Source organism: Haliotis rufescens, unplaced genomic scaffold, assembly GCF_023055435.1.
Source record: "Haliotis rufescens isolate VD_foot unplaced genomic scaffold, xgHalRufe1.0.p SCAF_9, whole genome shotgun sequence".
Taxonomy (NCBI): domain Eukaryota; kingdom Metazoa; phylum Mollusca; class Gastropoda; order Lepetellida; family Haliotidae; genus Haliotis; species Haliotis rufescens.
In genome coordinates, this window is record NW_025964383.1 from 27,997,717 (window position 1) to 28,018,661 (window position 20,945).

General features: G+C 41.8%; 1 protein-coding gene across 3 annotated transcripts; it reads right to left on the reverse strand.

Annotated features, from left to right (window-relative positions):
* Positions 1-13: 13 nt before the first annotated feature.
* On the reverse strand, positions 14-7,269 carry LOC124130318 (monocarboxylate transporter 14-like). Of its 3 annotated transcripts, none has more exons than XM_046493551.2 (6): positions 7,027-7,269; positions 5,977-6,187; positions 5,321-5,464; positions 1,577-2,506; positions 1,010-1,060; positions 14-222 (listed from the first exon to the last, which is right to left on the reverse strand). In XM_046493551.2, exons 2-6 carry the CDS (start codon positions 6,167-6,169, stop codon positions 92-94), a joined length of 1,449 nt encoding a protein of 482 aa, XP_046349507.1. In that variant the 5' UTR covers positions 6,170-6,187; positions 7,027-7,269; the 3' UTR covers positions 14-91. The 3 variants fall into 3 exon arrangements, with proteins under 3 accessions (XP_046349507.1, XP_046349506.1, XP_046349500.1); XM_046493550.2 differs by having other exon boundaries at positions 7,013-7,269; XM_046493544.2 differs by having other exon boundaries at positions 6,933-7,269.
* Positions 7,270-20,945: the final 13,676 nt, after the last annotated feature.

The following is a 20,945-nucleotide window of genomic DNA, read 5'->3' on the forward strand; positions in this document are numbered from 1 at the left end:
CCCCCCCCCCCCTTCAAATCCCTTGCTTGTTGGTATGCCAGTAACAGGTGTAAAACCAGAACATCAGAACATCCTGGTTATAGAACATAGTTCATCGTACATCACATTTCTCCGCTTCCTCAGTGACAACAGAATGGTCTCCATGGATGTGGGACTGGTTCTCAGGCTTGATCAGTTGTGGCACCACCAAACCCACAAGAACAGACAGGAACATTAATACACCTGTAACAGAACATATATGTATCTATGTACATTCATCAAGCAGTGAGATACAGGGAAAATATTATGTTATACACTCTACTGCTCTGAATGTACAAATCATAAATATATAGGTCTGTGGCCTCCTCAGTAGGGAAATAAAGAAATTGAAAGAGAAGATGTTAATAATAAACAGAATTATGATGATACTTTGTTACTTTTTCATGAGTTTGTTATATCACAGATCAAAACAATATACTATTAAGGCAAAACAACACGTGGCAATTGTACGCATTACAGATGATACGAAGTAAGAAAGAGACATTAAAATACAAAACATTTAAACATTTAAAAAAGATGAATGATTTTAAGAAGCACTGGGAAACATAAACATATACTTGTGTATAATAACTTAAGACTTGTTTAATAGGAAAATACTATTTGGAATAAAAGAGAGTGATATTAAAGTAATAAATAACAAGCGATATTAATAATATTAATAATTATAATATTATAATGTTAATCAGTATCTAGTAGCAAAATACATCGTTTAAGAATAGTTTCACGCCACTCGTTGCATTAACGTGTTAGGTCGTTACTTTCTTGAAGAATATTTGATTCTCAAACCGAAATAATTCATCTGTGTGTTTACGTTTGGTTAGAACAGAGTTCATCTGTTACCTTCAATTTCAAATTTACATACGATTCAGATTGATATATACAATATAAAATTAAATTTATTTATGATATGCTTTCAATATTCAGTAAACTGCAACTACAACACTGTTTAGTACTGTGTCAAATGTCTCACCTGCAAGGTACATGCTGTAGTCATAAGAGCCCGTCAAATCCACCAGCCACCCTGAAATCGACGCTGACTGTTACTATGACAACATACGATGTGACTCAAGACGTGACTTAATATCGATTTTGAAAAAGCCCAGGTATTTCATTTTTTTTATCACATAAGTCAAAACAAATAGATGCTCATTTATAAAAATAGGGGACGGTCGGGTAGCCTAGTGGTTAAAGCGTTCGCTCGTCACGCCGAAGACCCGGGTTCGATTCCCGACATGGGTACATTGTGAGAAACCAATTTCTGGTGTCCCCCGCCGTGATATTGCTGGAATATTGCTAAAAGCGGCGTAAAACCAAACCCACTCACTCACTCACTCATTTTGACTAGCTGTTCGTTAAGGCTTTTGATCCTGCAATCTCAACATAAGAACATAAAACAAAGAATTCACATTGAGCCTCTTTTGTTAAGCGTTCAGAAAATCCTTTGAGAAAATAAATGTCATTCGAATATACATTAGTGGTCACATCAGCCCCCAAGGCCAGTTCAGGCGTCTGGCGATAAAGAACTATATAGTTTTACCTGCTGCAGGCGGCGCCACCAGCCACCCAGACCCAGCGCAGATCATGGAGACACCAAAGGCTGACGCAAGCTTCTTCAAGCCAACACATTCTATTATCAGGACAGGCGGTAGAGAATACGAGCCACCCATATATGTTCCTATGAGAATTCCAGCTACCAACTGAGCAGGGTACGTCTTTGCAAATAGTGGCATCAAACAGAATACTGTACCGGAAGACAAGAGAACTCCATAATAGAGGATCCACACATCCTTCTCGCTGGCGTGTGCAAACGCCCCCAGCAGGATTCGCGACACAATGTTGGCTGGGCCGTTGACAGAAAAAATCCAGGCGATGTTTTGAGCACTGGTACCATAGGATTCACAGAAGGCACCAAGATGGATGCTGTAGACGCCACACGCAGCATTTACCATGATCTGATTCACACAAAACACCACAAAAGCCACATTCTTGAAAATGTCTAATTGGCTGTCAGTAGTCCCATGCATCTTATCAACTGTTCCGTTTTGCATAAGTTCGCAGTCGTCTTTGAGTATCACACTTCCGTACTTATCGATTTCATATGGGATAATTCTTGAATGATTATGATCATTATTTGTGTTTGAGTCCATTACCACTTCAGCTGCGAGGTCTTCTGAAGGGTCTTTGGATCTGTGTTTACCACACCTGGAGAACACTGGGCAAGCCTTTCGTTCATGTATAGGGAACATAAGGGCTCCAAACACGGTGATATGAATACAGATTCCTGCAAGAATGACCAAGGACTCTCTCCAGGCAAAGTTGTCCAATAGATATCGGAACACTATTGGCGCAAGCAGTAACCCCATGCCGGAAGCAGACAAAGCCACACTCGTCACAATCGTCCGTTTCTTGTCAAAGTAGTAGCTGACAATGACGACAGAGGGCGTGTAACTTAATCCCAATCCAAGACCTGTGTAGAAAAGGGAAATAATCCATGCACCCCTCAAAATGTAAACCATGAGGTACGGTAGCAAATATCGGGTGTTTGGGTTTTTAATGCCACTGTCACCACACGCTATCAAGGATCACCAACAATTAGGACCTGTTATATCATTTGGTGGCTTCAAATCAACAATAACATAAGCACAACCTTATACCATATGAGGACTATTGCTAACGTGTTTTTGTGTATTGTTGACGCCGCACTCAGCAATTTTCAACCTATAAGACGGCGGTCTGTATATAATCAAGTATGGACCATAAAATCCAGACATTTACAGCATTAGCATCGATCCACGTAATTGGAATACGATGTCATGCATCAACCAGCGAGCCTGCCCACCCGATCCCGTTAGTCGCCTCTTACGACAAGCATAGTCGCCTTTTACGGCAAGTATTCCTGGCTGAAGACCTCTTCTACCCCGGATCTTCACGGGCATCAACTACATGATAAATATTAAAGTCTGGACCAGACATGATGAATATCAAAGTCTGGACCAGACATGATGAATATTAAAGTCTGGACTAGACATCCAAGCCACTGACATCATGAACATCGATCTACGCAACTGGGATACGATGACATGCATCAACCAAGTCAGCGAGCCTGACCACCCGATCCCGTTGATGTATGTACATACACACAATGGATGTTCATGAAAGATCTTCTCACTTTTATGAAAACAAATCAAAAGGTTAATTAAAAATACTAAAAAATGAATAAATGTACTTTAATGTCGGAAATGGTTTGTTGAGGTATCTCTTTGGGAGAAGTTGTATCGGATTTTGATGCTCAGCTTTTGTTGAAGAATATCAGTGACATCAGTAAATTTAACGGCCTACCAACAAGATTGGCTAATAAACGAAAGCCCCATGCTTACGATATAGTCGGAATCGTACAATGAGCATATGTAATCTGTTGTATCTGAGATATGCTACAATGAATGTATACCTCTTGTTGACTATTCCGAGTCATAATTGTTTTCAAGAGTTACACTATAATCGTTCATGTATTTAAAGAGCGTCGCAATTAGCTGTGCAGAGTTGCGTCCCTTGGACACGCCAGAAACCTATGATCATGGGTTCGAATCCCGGTTCCCCCCGATTATGTTTCTAGGTTTGTCAGCACCATACCCGTGCTCGTGGGTTTCACCGAAGTGGTAAACGTCTGAGATATGCATCACTTCGGGCTTTCCTCCCATATTAAGCTGACACGCCGTGATATAACTGTTATACTGTTAAAAGCGGCGTTAAACCAAATACACTCACTCATGTATTTAAGTAACATGTAAGTTGTATGTTTTATTCGTCCATGTAACATTGCGCTGTCCATGTATATGCAGCCCATTCTTGACTTTTGAAAATCAATGTACAATGTTCAGAATGCGCCGAATAAAGAAATTTTGCACAAAGTAACAGTTTTTATGCCTTGGTAAAATTTGTTCTAAGGGAGGTAACTCTGGTCTGTTAACAAGCGAATCAGATATCCGGAACCTCGTTTATCCGGACAATATTTGAGAAACGCATGTGTCCAGATAAGCGAGGTTCAACTTTACATTCACATTCTTTCGGTGCAAACTCTCAATAAAAGGTGTCTGGGAACATGCTGATATCAGTTAAAAACATCACAATATTCGGGATTTATATAGGTGTTTGTGAACACAATATGGTTGACTGCATAGAACCACTGACCTAGAAGATAATGATAAAACATGATACCAGAGAAACTGCCAACCGAATTAAACTATACACGGTCAAGTGTCTCGAAAAAAGTTATACGCAATGGTTAAACATAAAGTTATGGTGAAGCCTGGATATTTGGCTCAATTAGTTACAAACAATCTCTCGTGAACATCACGGGCTGAGGTGTCACTGAAACCTACTATTTTCGTACGACTATATGGTTGGTTGGTTGGTTGGTTGGTTTGTTGTTTAACGCCACACTCAGCAATATTCCAGCTATATGACGTCGGTAAAAAATCGAGTCTGGACCAGACAATCCAGTGATTAATATCATGAGCATCGATCCACGCAATTGGGATCGATGACATGTAACAACCAAATCAGCGAGCCTGACCACCCGATCCGTTAGTCGCCTTTTACGACAAGCATAGTCACCTTTTACAGCAAGCATGAGTTGCTGAAGACCGCGACGGTTTAATACTATCCATCACTAATTTGTCTGGATCACACTCGATTATTTACCTCCCCGTCAGCTGGAGTGAGTGGGCTGGGTTTAACGCCGCTTTTAACAGTATTCCAGTTTTATCGCGGCGTGTCAGCTTAATTTGGGAGGAAAGCCCGAAGTGATGCAGGTCTCAGACGTTTACCACTTGAACCCAAGAGTACGGGTATGATGCTGACAAACCTTGAAACATAATCGGGACGAACCCACAATCATAAGTTTCTGCCCAAGGGACGCAACTCTGCACAGCGAATCGCGGCGCCTCAGACGACCGGGCCACCAGTGCCCCCACAAAGTGGATGATACAACCAAAGATAAGGCCTGGCGTGATGACAGTTTTATGAACACAGCAAGAGATCTTTGGAGCGATCATGGCGAGAGGTTCTGGGTCCTTTATTCACTGGGCTGGATTGGTGAAGGTGACTCTGATTAGTGCCCCAGTAAGTATCACAAGGTAATGTCACTGTTCAAAGTGGCTACGGTCATTGTATTGAAGTATTCTGGGAAAGTCAGTTACTCGTCGTCACGAATTAATCCAGGTTCTGTTTTGTACATATGTCACAGTCCAGCGTTAAACAACACATAAACAAATAAAGTTACCTGCAGTAAGTCCAAAGGATACAAACAGGTAGCTCAGAGATGTTGCAAAACTACTTGCGACGAGACCCCCCGCGAGTAGCAGACCGCCGAGCATCACGGACGTCCGGGAGTCGAAGTAGGAAGTGATGACACTCGCGAGAGGACCTGGAAGTCAATGTCATAATCAGCTATCAAACGGCATGTAACAGAACAGGAAGCGAGTGTCAGAAAAACAAGCAAGGACGTTTTGATAAGGAGTAGTAGAAACTAATTTATTATTGTTTGTTTGTTGTTCACACTCATCAATATTCCACCTATATGACGGCAGTCTGTAAATCCAGTCTGGACCAGACAATCTAGTGATTGACATCATGAGCACAGATCTACGCAATTGGGATACGATAACATGCATCAACCAAGTCAGCGAGCCTGACCACCCGATGCCGTTAGTCGCCTCTTTCGACAAGTTTAGCCTTTTACGGCAAGCATGGGTTGCTGAAGACCTATTCTACCCCGGATAGTCACGGGTGAACAAATTTCTTAATGGCAGTAGTTGTTGACGTCCTAAACAGCGAAAGGCGTCATTCCCTGTCGTTAATATATAACACTGAGTACAAACCTGAGCGTTAACAAAAAATATATCAGTGTGGTTTGATAGAGGTCACTGACAAACTCACCTGCAGCCAACATGAGTGAGGCATACACTGCCGTGACCCAGGCTGTGAAACCAACACTCTCCTGGAAGTGCTCCAACAGAACGACCTGGAACATGCCTCCCATGTAACACACTCCCGACAGCAGGAATTGATTCATGTAGGACGCCACAAGCACCGCCCACGCCCAGCCGTCGTCCACGTCCTTCCCAGCCATGACGCCAACGTTGTCGACCTAGAAGTCACCCGTGAAGCAAGTGACCACCAAATATTATTAGTTTTGGTGTATTTTGTTGCTGTATACGGTGTCATATAAGGTTAGCAGAAATGTTCTGCTAACCTTATATGACACCGTATAAGGGCATCTAGAGATAACATAACGAATTTATTATGCCGAAAAGTTTACACTATGTGGTATCTTTGTCCCACATGTCATATCAAGACTTAAAACTCAAAACTTAACACTTACAACCTGAGACGTTAAGGGTCAAAGGGAGCCTACTCTTCAAACCTCAGAGGCCAAACCTTGTTGATAGGTTTAACTTTATATAATCTTTGTTATAGTCACAAACGTGATCCAAAAAAACATTAACGTCCTTGCACATCAAAATTAATGATATTAAAACACAAAACAGTGTCGAATAACGGCTTTCTGTACCAGGCTTTTCATGTGAAATATGTGAGGTGGGTGTTGGAAAATCCAAAATGGCTGTTACTGATGGTATACGGTCTTATATTAGGTCAGTATCAACCGTCTTGGATTTTCACTGACGGTATACGGGCTCAAGTGGGGTCAGTAGTTCTGCTCTCTGATTGGTCAATCTCACTTTGAGGCATCATAATGACACATCTGGTTATCAAGCCCCTGTGTATAAGGTCTATTTCAGCCTGTCAACAACAAGATATCTGTATATCGGTTGCATCAGGAGAGTTGTTTGCCGATAGCCTAAATCTAACGTCAACGAACACAGTCAACTCACAGGTACTTTAAAAGTGTCCATGGTCATTTGCTTTGATCTCCGCTCATCATATAAGTCGCCATGAATAGAGGGTAAACTACCTGTTCTGGCATACCTTGCTGAAATGTGCGCTGTGACCTCAGCTCAGTCGATGAGATCACGCGGTGATCTCTGTATAGCGAAAACTGAGCTCAACAGGAACGTCTCTGGGCGTAGTTGTATTTTCTGGAGTACTTTCAGTACGGTACAGTAAATAATCCCAATCATATAGCATATGTATGTAAATAATAGGTTTCCACACACTAGACGCACTGAACGCACGATTTCATTATGTAACATGTGTCATACATTATGCCTGCCCGCCTTATTATAGCTGATCTAATACTGCTGTAGCGGGGACTCTATCTAGGTCACATCCAGTGTACTCTCTCAACTGTGAAAGGGAACGTTTGCATACATCCTTTTTAATAAAAGTATGTGCTTATGGTGTAACGTCACGCTGAAGATTACTGCAGTGATATAGCGATGTGCATGAACGTGTGTGCCCTTCCTTTGTCCCCTTGATACCGAAAGCCGGGCAGGGTAAGAACAAGAACCACCTCTTAAAAATGTTTTGAACGGAACTCCACCGAGCGCCAGGCATCGGGAGCCCCACGCTTACAGAACGTGTACCAAACGGCACAGCTTGACTGGACTGATCAGGCATCAGACAGAGTGTATTACCGATCAAGGTTCAGAAGTTTGAACCAGACACACGCTCATACTCATATCATCCTTAATATCATTGTTTCAGATATTAGCACAAATTCTGTTTGTTCAACATGTTCGATCTATTTGGACACTTTGTACAGTATAAGGACAATACCAATTGATAAAAGAAACGGCTTGTTTTGTAAATTTCACTTGTAATGGAGATGACCACCAACCAGAATGGCGGCCACTGAAGCTGCGTTGGCGTAAAGATATTGTCCATTTAATTATAACAATTGTCTCCATGTCCTGATTATTTCTACTGTGTCCTAATTGTATTCGGACAAACAGGACAAGACAAGGACATTTTGTAATCACATACTTGTGTATGTAATGTTAATGTTTTTATCAATAATTATTCTCTCATAACCCGTTTGGGTGGCGTTTGTACATGTGTTTTAATGTATCATGCTCCGCTGACTTTTATCATCTTTATGTACAAATGGTGAGAAAAATATAAACCACTTTGAATTGAATTACAGTAAAGTGATACACGTCCACATTCACCATACGCTATAACACTCGTGTGTCTCACGTTGACAGACCGTGTTTTAGAAATGAATATAAAACAGGAATGATGACTCCCCATTTGAACTTTAGAGTAACATACCGTTTATAAGGTATGGAGTCTAGGTATGGAACCTATACTGTACCTACTAATGACGTAAACTGTGGACGTAATTCGACACACCGGTCTCGCAATTCTTGAAAATGAGGGTTAACACTGAAAAAATGGTCAAGTGAATTATACTATCTTAATTAGTAACATCGACCAGAAGATTAGTAAACAGCGAATTTACTATCCTGTCTGGTAGATGCTGAAGATTAGTAAATATCAATAATCAAATTAGTATAATTCACTGCTTAAACCACACTTTAAAATATGTGTTGAGAATGTAAACACATACACGACATGTTTAAGGATGAGTTTCAATCCTAAACCGCATGCACATTTGGTGTGTTCAATCTAAACATGTTTTGGGTCTAAACACATGAAATGAGTTATCGCCTCAGAGCCTAAACACAACATCTTCATAATCCAAACATATTGTTATAGAAGTCCAATATAAGCAGTCATTGTAATCAGAGTACATTTAGTAAACCTTGTCCATCATAAGTGTCACCCATTTTCGTTATATCACGATCTATCTGCAAATGTCCATTCACAATTTCCACATTATTAAAATATCATTGTATCAGATATTAGCACAAATTCTGTTTGTTCAACATGTTCGATCTATTCGGACACTTTCTACAGTGTAAGGACAATACCAAATGATAAAAGAAACTGATTGTTTTGTAAATTTCACTTGTAGTGGAGATGACCACCAACCAAGATGGCGGCCACTGACGCTACGTTGGCGTAAAGATATTGTCTATTTCTACTGTGTCCTAATTGAATTCGGAAAAACAGGACAAAAAAAGGACATTTTGTTATCACATACTTGTGTTGGAAATGACATTACCTATGCCATGCTTGTGATATGAAAGCCATCCAACTTGTGTTCTGATTGGCTAAGAAAGGTCATATGACCTGTTAATGATGCCTATAAATACGACCACGGGTCAAGGTCTAGGGCACTTCTACTTATCCTTCACTACCACTAGGTACATATTTTGATACATTTTTAGGGCAAATTTAGAAGAAATCTCTTGACATTTTATTACTTATAATAACATTTTCTCAAAACAATAAAGCTGATATAACTTAATATTATTACTTCTTTGGAGACTGAGCCATGTTAATAAAATATAATAGACTTATAGTAGTTGATCAAACCTGGGGGTATTTATTGGCATCATTTTTCATCACATTGTTAATAATTTATGTCCACATTGTTGACATTAAAACCAAAATTAAACATAAGTAAACGCCATTACAAACTTGGACTGCCAAACTTCAATTTTGCTCTTGTTATTTATGTTTTCGCCAGCATCCTAAGGGTGTTAAAATATTTAGATTTTGAACATCTTTACACATGTTTAGAATTTTTAAAAAACCTTGAAAACATTTTTAGAATTTAACCATGTTAAAAAGGGCATATGATCAGGCTATAAGTCAAATATGCATGAGATGTATAATAATTTATTGAAGTTGGATGTGCAAATCAGATTCACAGACATTTGCATGACATATATATACCAACAACGAACTCAATATCAACATAAAAATGTACAAATAAAATCTCCAATGGTAACTAGGAAAATTGACACTTTTGGCTATTTCTAGATATAAATAATTAATAAATATAAAATGCCGTACAAAAAAAAATATACACTTGAAATTCGAATGTGACTAAAATTTTACAAACGTTATCAAAACGTTACGAGACTGAAAACAATCTCTGAAACACTGCAACTTTTTGCCTATAACACAACTGTGATATTCGTCGAATACATCACCATCGAATCAAAATTTCTTGTTTGTTTCGGGGGCATGGGTGGCCCAGTCGTCTAAGGCCGCGATTCGCTGTGCAGAGTCCCTTGGACACGCTAGGAACCTATAATTGTTGGTTCGAATCCCGATTCGCCCCGATTATGTTTCTAGGTTTGTCAGCACCATACCCTTGCTCGTGGATTTCACCAAAGTGGTAAACCTCTGAGACCTGCATCACTTCGAGCTTTCCTTTCACATTAAGCTGACACGCCGTGATATAACTGGAATACTGTTAAAAGCGGCGTCAAACCCAACTCACTCACTCACTCTGGTTTCTTTCATTACAGCCACCATCAAACATGGGTGTATACTTTCTTTTGCCCTGCAGTGCATTAATCAATGAGATAATTTCTCAGTTTGTGAAAGTATGATACCAGCCTAAAACAAATGGCCATGAATATGAATGTTGTTTAATGAACCGCTCCCCAATATTCAAGTTATATCGCGGCAACTTGTATATTATCGATTCCAGACGAGACAACTCAGTTACAGAAACCACGCCTTCATCCATATTCTCTCAGTCGGTTTACCGAGCCTAACTATGTGATCTTATTCATTCGTGTTTGGCTTATTTAAAATAGGGTCCCAACGAGGGCAAACTGAAGTCAACTGAAAACCTGGTTCATTTTGTCGGTCTGGTCTATATATTCTTGATAATATATCCTACATACTCACTGTTGGGGACGTCAGTGCACGTCTAGTCCATCGTAGCGTCGTTAAGCTTGTGTTGGTTCTTGCCAAACTCAAATTTATTTATCATGCATATTTTATATGCTCTGATCAATTCAATTCGATCATTCAATTAAATATCACTTTGTATTAACCAGCTAACGTTTCGCTATTGGTTATACCACTGATGTTTGAAATTGCATTTCCATGCGTTAAACGAAAGTGAACATTTGCTTAAGTATGAAAATACATACATAACACATATAATACAGACATCATTGTCGACGTGGTCACAAGGTATGAGCACGACTACAAGGAGGAACTCCCACGAAGGAATTCATTCTTGTGTGTATCATGAGTTTGGTTAAAGCGTACATCACCTGCTTCATACGACGGTCCTGACGCTCGCAATACCTGTATGCGACACACATTGACGTTGTAATCTCCAGTTTAGTCACGTACAGAATTGTCATGTAAACTCACTAATGTGGCGAGGTGGAGCAAACCAAAGCACATTTTAGCAGTGAGGTACAGTGTGTACATAGATAACAATGTAGCAGACTCATGATATCAACTCTTGTGTTTAACGCCGCTTTTAACATCATTCCAGTTATCATGTCAGCTTAATGTTGGAGGAAAGCCCGAAGTGATGCAGGTCTCAGACGTTTACCACTTCGGTGAAACCCACGAGCACGGGTATGGTGCTGACAAACCAAGAAACATATTCGTGGCGAATCGGGATTCGAACCCACACCCATTGGATTCTTGCATGCTTGCGTCTTCTTAGACGACTGGGCCGACCGCGCCCCTACTTACGAAGAGGATAGGTGAAGGTCGTACCCCGAATCCTTACTTTGGCAACACTTCAACCAGCCGACACTGTACAAAGTAAACTGACGTCCAAAAGAAACTTTACCAACTGAAAATATAAATTTCAGACAAAGTATTATTTTTTTTCGATGAAGTCTATCTAAAACACATAACCTGAATACAACAATAGTGTATGCAGAAAATGTTAATCGTCTGTTACATGTTTGCGAGATAACACGCGAAAAAGTGAAAAACACGTGCACCACGGACAACTGCAAATACACGTGCGGGTAAGGGTATAAAACGATTGCAATGGCAAGTCAGACATCCACAGTGATAGAAAAACACAAAAGAAATGCCACGACTCACAGTCGAACAACGTGAACGAGCCTTGGGTATAGTACAGATGGGAGCCACCCACGCTCATATTGCACGAACCTTCGGTTGCTCCCGTGTTGCCATTACCAACTTGATGCAACGTTACAGACAGACAGGGCGGACCGCTGACAGGCCAAGAACAGGCAGACCCAGGGTGACCACGCCTCATGATGACCGGTACTTGCGTACCTTGCACCTCCGAAATCGCTTCCTGACAGTGACGTCATCGGCGACAAATGCCTTAGGTCACAGGGTTAGTCGACAGACAGTGGCCAGGAGACTCAGGGCTCATGGAATCAGGGCTTTCAGACCATACAGAGGACAGCTATTGACAGCGCAACATCGTCGTCTGCGATTAAGATGGGCCCGGACTGTACGACGTTGGCAACGTAGTGACTGGCAGAGGGTTGTCTTCACTGACGAAAGTCGATTCTGTATGTTTAGGCTGATGGAAGACAACGTGTTTACCGCCGAAGGGGTGAACGAACGGCGGCGTGTTGCGTGCAGGAGGTTGTGCCATATGGTGGAGGGAGTGTCATGGTGTGGGGAGGGATCTGTGGGCAGGAGAGGACACCGTTGGTCATCGTTGACGGAAACTTGACAGCCAAGCGTTACATGGATAACATTCTTCGTCCAGTTGTCCTACCATTTCTCCAACAGCAGCCACGTGGTGTCATTTATCAGCATGACAACGCTAGAGCCCATACCGCCAGAATTATCACTATCTTTCTCGCAGACAACAACGTCAACGTCCTGCCGTGGCCTGCACGCTCACCCGACATGTCCCCCATAGAACACCTCTGGGACTTGATGGATCGTCGTGTTCGACAACGACCACACTCTCCAGCCAACCGGCAAGAACTGATCTTGGCCCTCCAAGAAGAATGGCGTCAAATCCCACGTGACCTCATCAGACGACTGACTATTTCTGTGCGTCGAAGAGTTTTTGCGTGTATTGAGGCATTTGGTGGTCACACACGCAACTAATGACTTGTTATTGAACGTGAGCGATTGTTTATATACTCTGCCTATTGTCCATGATTCTGAAAGCTCGAGTTTTGAACCACACCCAACTTTGGGGGGCTCTGACGTCATTCTCGGTAGCGGTATGATTATCATTTTCAGTGTTGATTATGTTGATATATTGATCTTCTCAATACACTTAACCTCATGCATGTATGTTTTGTTGTTTTTGAGCAAGAGTGATTTCAAACTCTGGTAAAGTTTCTTTTGGACGTCAGTTTATTTTGACAAAATATGTCGCATTGGCAAAAGGTATACGGATGATTTGATATCATTCAATACTTGTCAGCTCGCTACCATTGATTTATCCACCTGAACTAGAAATAAAAGAGACCAACGAAACAGCCCGATCCGATGCTAAAAAATGAGTGACAAAAGAGGCCACAAGACGGTATGATAAGAGGGATCATTTCAGCCTTTCAGTAAACTTTCCTTTCATGTCAAGCAATAATCCTGCAACCCCAGCCTTTGTCGATTAAATTCACAACGTTTGAGATACAATCGATACAATCTTACCACGAAGACATACAGCGTCATGTGACTCTTGCTCAAAAGTGTTTTGTCGGAGTTACAACATTCAATGCCTTAGTAAATCCTTCAAAATGGTTTATGGTAGAGGACATTTTCAAATTTGACGCATCAGTGATCAAATTGATGCCCGATGCAATTTCCATATTGTGACCATATGTTCTCGCGTTTTTCAGGTGAAAATTTGACTTGCCTTTGTATGTGTTTGTGAGGGTCCCAGGGAAAACGGCCAACGTTAAAAACGGCTACGGTGCAATTAGAGAAAACAGCTACTGCATGAGAGAAAACGACCAATGAGGTTGGTGACAGCGGCCACCAGAATTGGAGAAAAAAGCCTCTGTTTTGTCATAGAAAAGGAAATGGTCTTAAATCAGTTTTAATTACATTCAACAGTTAATGTGTGATATTTCAGTTAACATTCAACACGACATCTGAAATTACATAAAACAAGATCGAAGTTTCTTCTCCTCAAGGAGAGCTGACTGGGTCAGCATGGTTTGTCTTCTGGATGAAGGGACACTTGAAGATCCGGGGTAGAATAGGTCTTCAGCAACCCATGCTTGCCGTAAAAGGCGACTAGGCTTGTCGTAAGAGGCGACTAACGGGATCAGGTGGTATGGCTCGCTAAATTGGTTGATGCATGTCATCGATCTCAATTGCATGGATCGAAGCTTATGTTGTCAGTCACTGGATTGTCTGGTCCAGACTCGATTATTTACAGACCGCCATCATATAGATGGAATATTGCTGAGTGCGGCGTTAAAAAACAAACACACTAACTAACTAATTTTTTCTAACTACTCGGTAGCCGTTTTCAGAAGTGGCTATTTTCTCCAGTTCCCGTTTGTGACGGGTGCCATCGGTAAAACAGGAAATTTAAAATTTCACGTACACCTGATATCATCACTAAAAGACATTCTTAGACTTAAAGAGAATTATCTCCAATGAATATATGTGCTCTAGTCAGGCCGCATGATGTAACACGCCCTTAACGCAACACATTGCTGATAGTGAGTGAGTGAGTGAGTATGGTCTTAGCAATATTCCAGCAATATCACGGGAAGGGACACAATAAAATGGACTTCACGCATTGTACCCATGTCGGGAATCGAACCCGGGTCTTCGGCGTGACGAGTGAACGCTTTAACCACTAGGCTACCTGACCGCCCCTGCAGATAGTGACAAAGCCAACATGATCATTAAAAATAAACATAATAACAGTGACTCACGTTCATTTTGGAAATGTCTTGGTAAAATTGGAATTTCTAATGACCGTGAAAGTAAATTCATTCCATGGGAAAAAAGAAGTCGATGGTGTGTTTTTGACTAATAAATCAACTGTTAATTACAGTGAAATGTTTGTGGCTGATAATCAACAACATTTTAACGATGAACATCTCTTCAAGTTCAAAGTTCAATTAAAAAATAGTGTGACCTGTGATATTGACCTTGACACTGCTGACCTATCACTCGAGCTGAGGTTGAACGTGCAGTTGCACGTGCGAAACGTGGTAAAGCCTCGGGGAAAAAGTTGTACTGTTTATTATATGCCGATGATATTGCTCTTATTGCGCCGGATGAATGTTGTCTTCAAGCCATTGTTGAACTGTGTGTCAGATTGGTGTAAGAAATCGTTTTTTAAAAGTTATTTTAATGTAGAGAGTTATGTTTCTGCTCCAATAGAAATAAATAATAGAAGCATCTTAAGTAAACTACGTTTTGGCACTCTGCCGTTAGAAATAGAAACCGGTAGATTATCAAAAGTTCCTTTACAAAACCGTATCTGTAAATACTGTAAAAGTGATATGGTTGAAGATGAAGTTCACTTTTTGACCATATGTGACTTTTATTCCGATTTAAGATATGAGTTTTGGAAACATATTTTGAATATTGATCCACTATTTATACAGCTTCCACCAGGTGACCAATTTATTTATTAAATGCAAGTTTGTGATAGTTATTCATGTGAAATCCTAGCTGCCCTAGTATAGAAAATGTTTCAGCGTCGTAAATTCTGTGTTGACATTAATACCTAATAATAGGTTTTAAAATGTTAAATATTTTATCAATTATTTAACTACATGCACTTTGTGCATTTGTATTGTTATCTTAGTGACACGAGTGTCTCGTAGGCCTCTCTGGCCGGAAGTTGTATTTTTTTTAATATGAATAAAATGTAATTTATCTGTTCATGTGCAACAGGTGACACTTTAATTAAATATCATTCATCATCATTAATCTGTACAAAATCGAAAGCTGTGATCATAATAGGTTTCGCAGGTTGAACGCACACAACTGTCAATGTGACATTAGATATACCTGTTATGTTATAGCTGGTAACACAGTTGTGCTATGGTGTTGACATCATTTACGAACTCGAACAAGCTGAAATCCAATGTATTCACTCGGCTGTGACTGAATACTGCCTGGAAACTCTACTGAATTCAGTATATTCTGAAAACAATTTAGAGTGAGTTAGTGAGTCGGGTCGGATCGACTTGGCCAGCCATGCCCCCATTCAATTTAGATCTTTATGAACGTTGATTCTTTGTTCATAATGTTCATTGTTATAAGGCTGTTCATTTAAAACGCCATTTCCATAATCATAAGAAATATCTGCTAAAAGCACAAGTATGGTGGTGACAAACCTAGAAACATAATCATGCCGAACCGGGATTCGAACACATAATTAAGGGAAGCAACTCTGCAATTGATAAACAGACGTGTCAATATTAGGTGCATGCTTTCACAGGTGACATCAAGATCGACAACATTGATGTCATGTCGGAAAGGATGTCGACGGGGGCTGGGTTTGTTTGGTCCAAGGTGCTAAACCAACCTTAGCGCCACGACTGTCATAAATCCATTATAAGATATAGGAGCTACGATCACCATAGCGCTAAGGTCGCTTTGTACAGCGGCACCACATCCTACATGAATCAATTCCTGCTGTCAGGAGTGTGTTACATGGGAGGGATGTTCCTGGTCGTTCTGTTGAAGCACTGTACTGTAGGCCTCACTCATGTTGGTTGGAGGTGAGTGTGTCATTGAGGTCTGTCAGACCATACTGGTCCTGGTGGCGTCCTGTTTCAACGGATTCCTGCTGTCAGTAGTGTGTAACATGGGAGGGATGTTATAGGTGGTTCTGCTGGAGCACTTCCAGGAGAATGTAGGACTCAAACAACGGATTCCTGCTGTCAGTAGTGTGAAACATGGGAGGTATGTTATAGGTGGTTCTGTTGGAGCACTTCCAGGAGAATGTAGGACTCAAACAACGGATTCCTGCTGTCAGTAGTGTGTAACATAGGAGGGATGTTATAGGTGGTTCTGTTGGAGCACTTCCAGGAGAATGTAGGACTCAAACAACGGATTCCTGCTGTCAGTAGTGTGTAACATGGGAGGTATGTTATAGGTGGTTCTGTTGGAGCACTTCCAGGAGAATGTAGAACTCAAACAACGGATTCCTGCTGTCAGTAGTGTGTAACATGGGAGGGATGTTATAGGTAGTTCTGTTGGAGCACTTCCAGGAGAATGTAGGACTCAAACAACGGATTCCTGCTGTCAGTAGTGTGTAACATGGGAGGTATGTTATAGGTGGTTCTGTTGGAGCACTTCAAGCAGAATGTAGGACTCAAACAACGGATTCCTGCTGTCAGGAGTGTGTGACATGGGAGGGATGTTATAGGTGGTTCTGTTGGAGCACTTCCAGGAGAATGTAGGACTCAAACAACGGATTCCTGCTGTCAGTAGTGTGAAACATGGGAGGTATGTTATAGGTGGTTCTGTTGGAGCACTTCCAGGAGGGTGTAGGACTCAAACAACGGATTCCTGCTGTCAGTAGTGTGTAACATTGGAGGTATGTTATAGGTGGTTCTGTTGGAGCACTTCAAGCAGAATGTAGGACTCAAACAACGGATTCCTGCTGTCAGTAGTGTGTAACATGGGAGGTATGTTAAGGGTGGTTCTGTTGGAGCACTTCAAGCAGAATGTAGGACTCAAACAACGGATTCCTGCTGTCAGGAGTGTGTAACATGGGAGGTATGTTATAGGTGGTTCTGTTGGAGCACTTCCAGGAGAATGTAGGACTCAAACAACGGATTCCTGCTGTCAGGAGTGTGTAACATGGGAGGTATGTTATAGGTGGTTCTGTTGGAGCACTTCAAGCAGAATGTAGGACTCAAACAACGGATTCCTGCTGTCAGGAGTGTGTAACATGGGAGGGATGTTATAGGTGGTTCTGTTGGAGCACTTCAAGCAGAATGTAGGACTCAAACAACGGATTCCTGCTGTCAGGAGTGTGTAACATGGGAGGGATGTTATAGGTGGTTCTGTTGGAGCACTTCAAGCAGAATGTAGGACTCAAACAACGGATTCCTGCTGTCAGGAGTGTGTAACATGGGAGGTATGTTATAGGTGGTTCTGTTGGAGCACTTCAAGCAGAATGTAGGACTCAAACAACGGATTCCTGCTGTCAGGAGTGTGTAACATGGGAGGGATGTTATAGGTGGTGCTGTTGGAGCACTTCCAGGAGAATGTAGGACTCAAACAACGGATTCCTGCTGTCAGTAGTGTGTAACATGGGAGGGATGTTATAGGTAGTTCTGTTGGAGCACTTCCAGGAGAATGTAGAACTCAAACAACGGATTCCTGCTGTCAGGAGTGTGTAACATGGGAGGTATGTTATAGGTGGTTCTGTTGGAGCACTTCCAGGAGAATGTAGGACTCAAACAACGGATTCCTGCTGTCAGTAGTGTGTAACATTGGAGGTATGTTATAGGTGGTTCTGTTGGAGCACTTCCAGGAGAATGTAGGACTCAAACAACGGATTCCTGCTGTCAGTAGTGTGTAACATGGGAGGGATGTTATAGGTGGTGCTGTTGGAGCACTTCCAGGAGAATGTAGGACTCAAACAACGGATTCCTGCTGTCAGTAGTGTGTAACATGGGAGGTATGTTATAGGTGGTTCTGTTGGAGCACTTCCAGGAGAATGTAGGACTCAAACAACGGATTCCTGCTGTCGGTAGTGTGTAACATGGGAGGTATGTTATAGGTGGTTCTGTTGGAGCACTTCCAGGAGAATGTAGGACTCAAACAACGGATTCCTGCTGTCAGTAGTGTGTAACATGGGAGGTATGTTATAGGTGGTTCTGTTGGAGCACTTCCAGGAGAATGTAGGACTCAAACAACGGATTCCTGCTGTCAGTAGTGTGTAACATGGGAGGTATGTTATAGGTGGTTCTGTTGGAGCACTTCCAGGAGAATGTAGGACTCAAACAACGGATTCCTGCTGTCAGGAGTGTGTAACATGGGAGGGATGTTATAGGTGGTTCTGTTGGAGCACTTCCAGGAGGGTGTAGGTTTCAAACAACGGATTCCTGCTGTCAGTAGTGTGTAACATAGGAGGGATGTTATAGGTGGTTCTGTTGGAGTACTTCCAGGAGAATGTAGGACTCAAACAACGGATTCCTGCTGTCAGTAGTGTGTAACATGGGAGGGATGTTATAGGTGGTTCTGTTGGAGCACTTCAAGCAGAATGTAGGACTCAAACAACGGATTCCTGCTGTCAGGAGTGTGTAACATGGGAGGTATGTTATAGGTGGTTCTGTTGGAGCACTTCCAGGAGAATGTAGGACTCAAACAACGGATTCCTGCTGTCAGGAGTGTGTAACATGGGAGGTATGTTATAGGTGGTTCTGTTGGAGCACTTCCAGGAGGGTGTAGGTTTCAAACAACGGATTCCTGCTGTCAGTAGTGTGTAACATGGGAGGTATGTTATAGGTGGTTCTGTTGGAGCACTTCCAGGAGAATGTAGGACTCAAACAACGGATTCCTGCTGTCAGGAGTGTGTAACATGGGAGGGATGTTATAGGTGGTTCTCTTGGAGCACTTCCAGGAGAATGTAGGACTCAAACAACGGATTCCTGCTGTCAGGAGTGTGTAACATGGGAGGGATGTTATAGGTGGTTCTGTTGGAGCACTTCCAGGAGAATGTAGGACTCAAACAACGGATTCCTGCTGTCAGGAGTGTGTAACATGGGAGGGATGTTATAGGTGGTTCTGTTGGAGCACTTCCAGGAGAATGTAGGACTCAAACAACGGATTCCTGCTGTCAGGAGTGTGTAACATGGGAGGTATGTTATAGGTGGTTCTGTTGGAGCACTTCCAGGAGAATATAGGACTCAAACAACGGATTCCTGCTGTCAGTAGTGTGTAACATGGGAGGGATGTTATAGGTGGTTCTGTTGGAGCACTTCCAGGAGAATGTAGGACTCAAACAACGGATTCCTGCTGTCAGGAGTTTGTAACATGGGAGGGATGTTATAGGTGGTTCTGTTGGAGCACTTCCAGGAGAATGTAGGACTCAAACAACGGATTCCTGCTGTCAGGAGTGTGTAACATGGGAGGTATGTTATAGGTGGTTCTGTTGGAGCACTTCCAGGAGAATATAGGACTCAAACAACGGATTCCTGCTGTCAGGAGTGTGTAACATGGGAGGGATGTTATAGGTGGTTCTGTTGGAGCACTTCCAGGAGGGTGTAGGCCTCACTCATGTTGGTTGCAGGTGAGTGTGTCATTGAGGTCTGTCAGAACATACTGATCCTGATGGTGTCCTCACAGCCTGGGTCACGGCAGGGTTTGCATCATTTATGTTCATTGCAGGCGAGTGTGTTAGGAGAATAACAGCGACAAAACCACTTCGATCGTCATAAGAGATCTGTGCTGAAAGTATTCAACTATTCTATTCCACCGTGTCATGAGCATGTGCTTTTGAATTACCATCAAACAGTGATGATGCAGGTTTTCGTGGAAAGGTAAGCGTATCCTGCTCCACTGGTGGCACCCGTCACAAACACATGCAAAGACAAGTCATCGAAGAAGTCTTATATGCCATGCTGATATATACTGAATAAAAATGGTTTGGGATCATGAATATTTTGGAGGATTGTTTTTGTAGCACTCCATTTCATTAAAATATCCCCAAAATTATTCATGATTTCTGACATTTTTTTAGTTAGTGTATTTTGTGAAGCCACCGTTTCACCTCTTACCTCAAATTCTGCAACTAGTTGTGAGTCAAAAGGCGGATACCACACTTATGGCACCCAACTGGCCAGGACAGAGTTGGTTTAGAGAACTTCAGGATCTGATGATCACGTTCTTAATACAAATTACAAATATTTCGGTATTGGAGCAGAGCCACTAAAGAATCGCGACTGGGAAATATTATTTTGCTTGGAGAGTATTTGGAAAGCGCGGCGGCATGCAGAAGGATGGTCAAACTGGGTTGCTGCACAATGTCCTTCCTGTTGGGCAAAATCTACACACAGTACCTACAATAAGCAGTCACAGCAACTAAAGTGATTTTGTTGTGAAAGAAACGTCAGCCAATTGGAGAATTCCTTTCTCAAGTAGCAGATTCCTCAACTAGGCCTGCATCT

Coding starts and splice junctions, on each gene's coding strand:
- LOC124130318 (XM_046493544.2), bottom strand. CDS start 6,959: ATGACCATGGACACTTTTAAAGTACCT. Junction 5,465..5,976: donor CTCACTCATGTTGGCTGCAG/GTGAGTTTGTCA, acceptor ATTGACTTCCAG/GTCCTCTCGCGAGTGTCATC. Junction 2,507..5,320: donor ATCCTTTGGACTTACTGCAG/GTAACTTTATTT, acceptor TTTTCTACACAG/GTCTTGGATTGGGATTAAGT.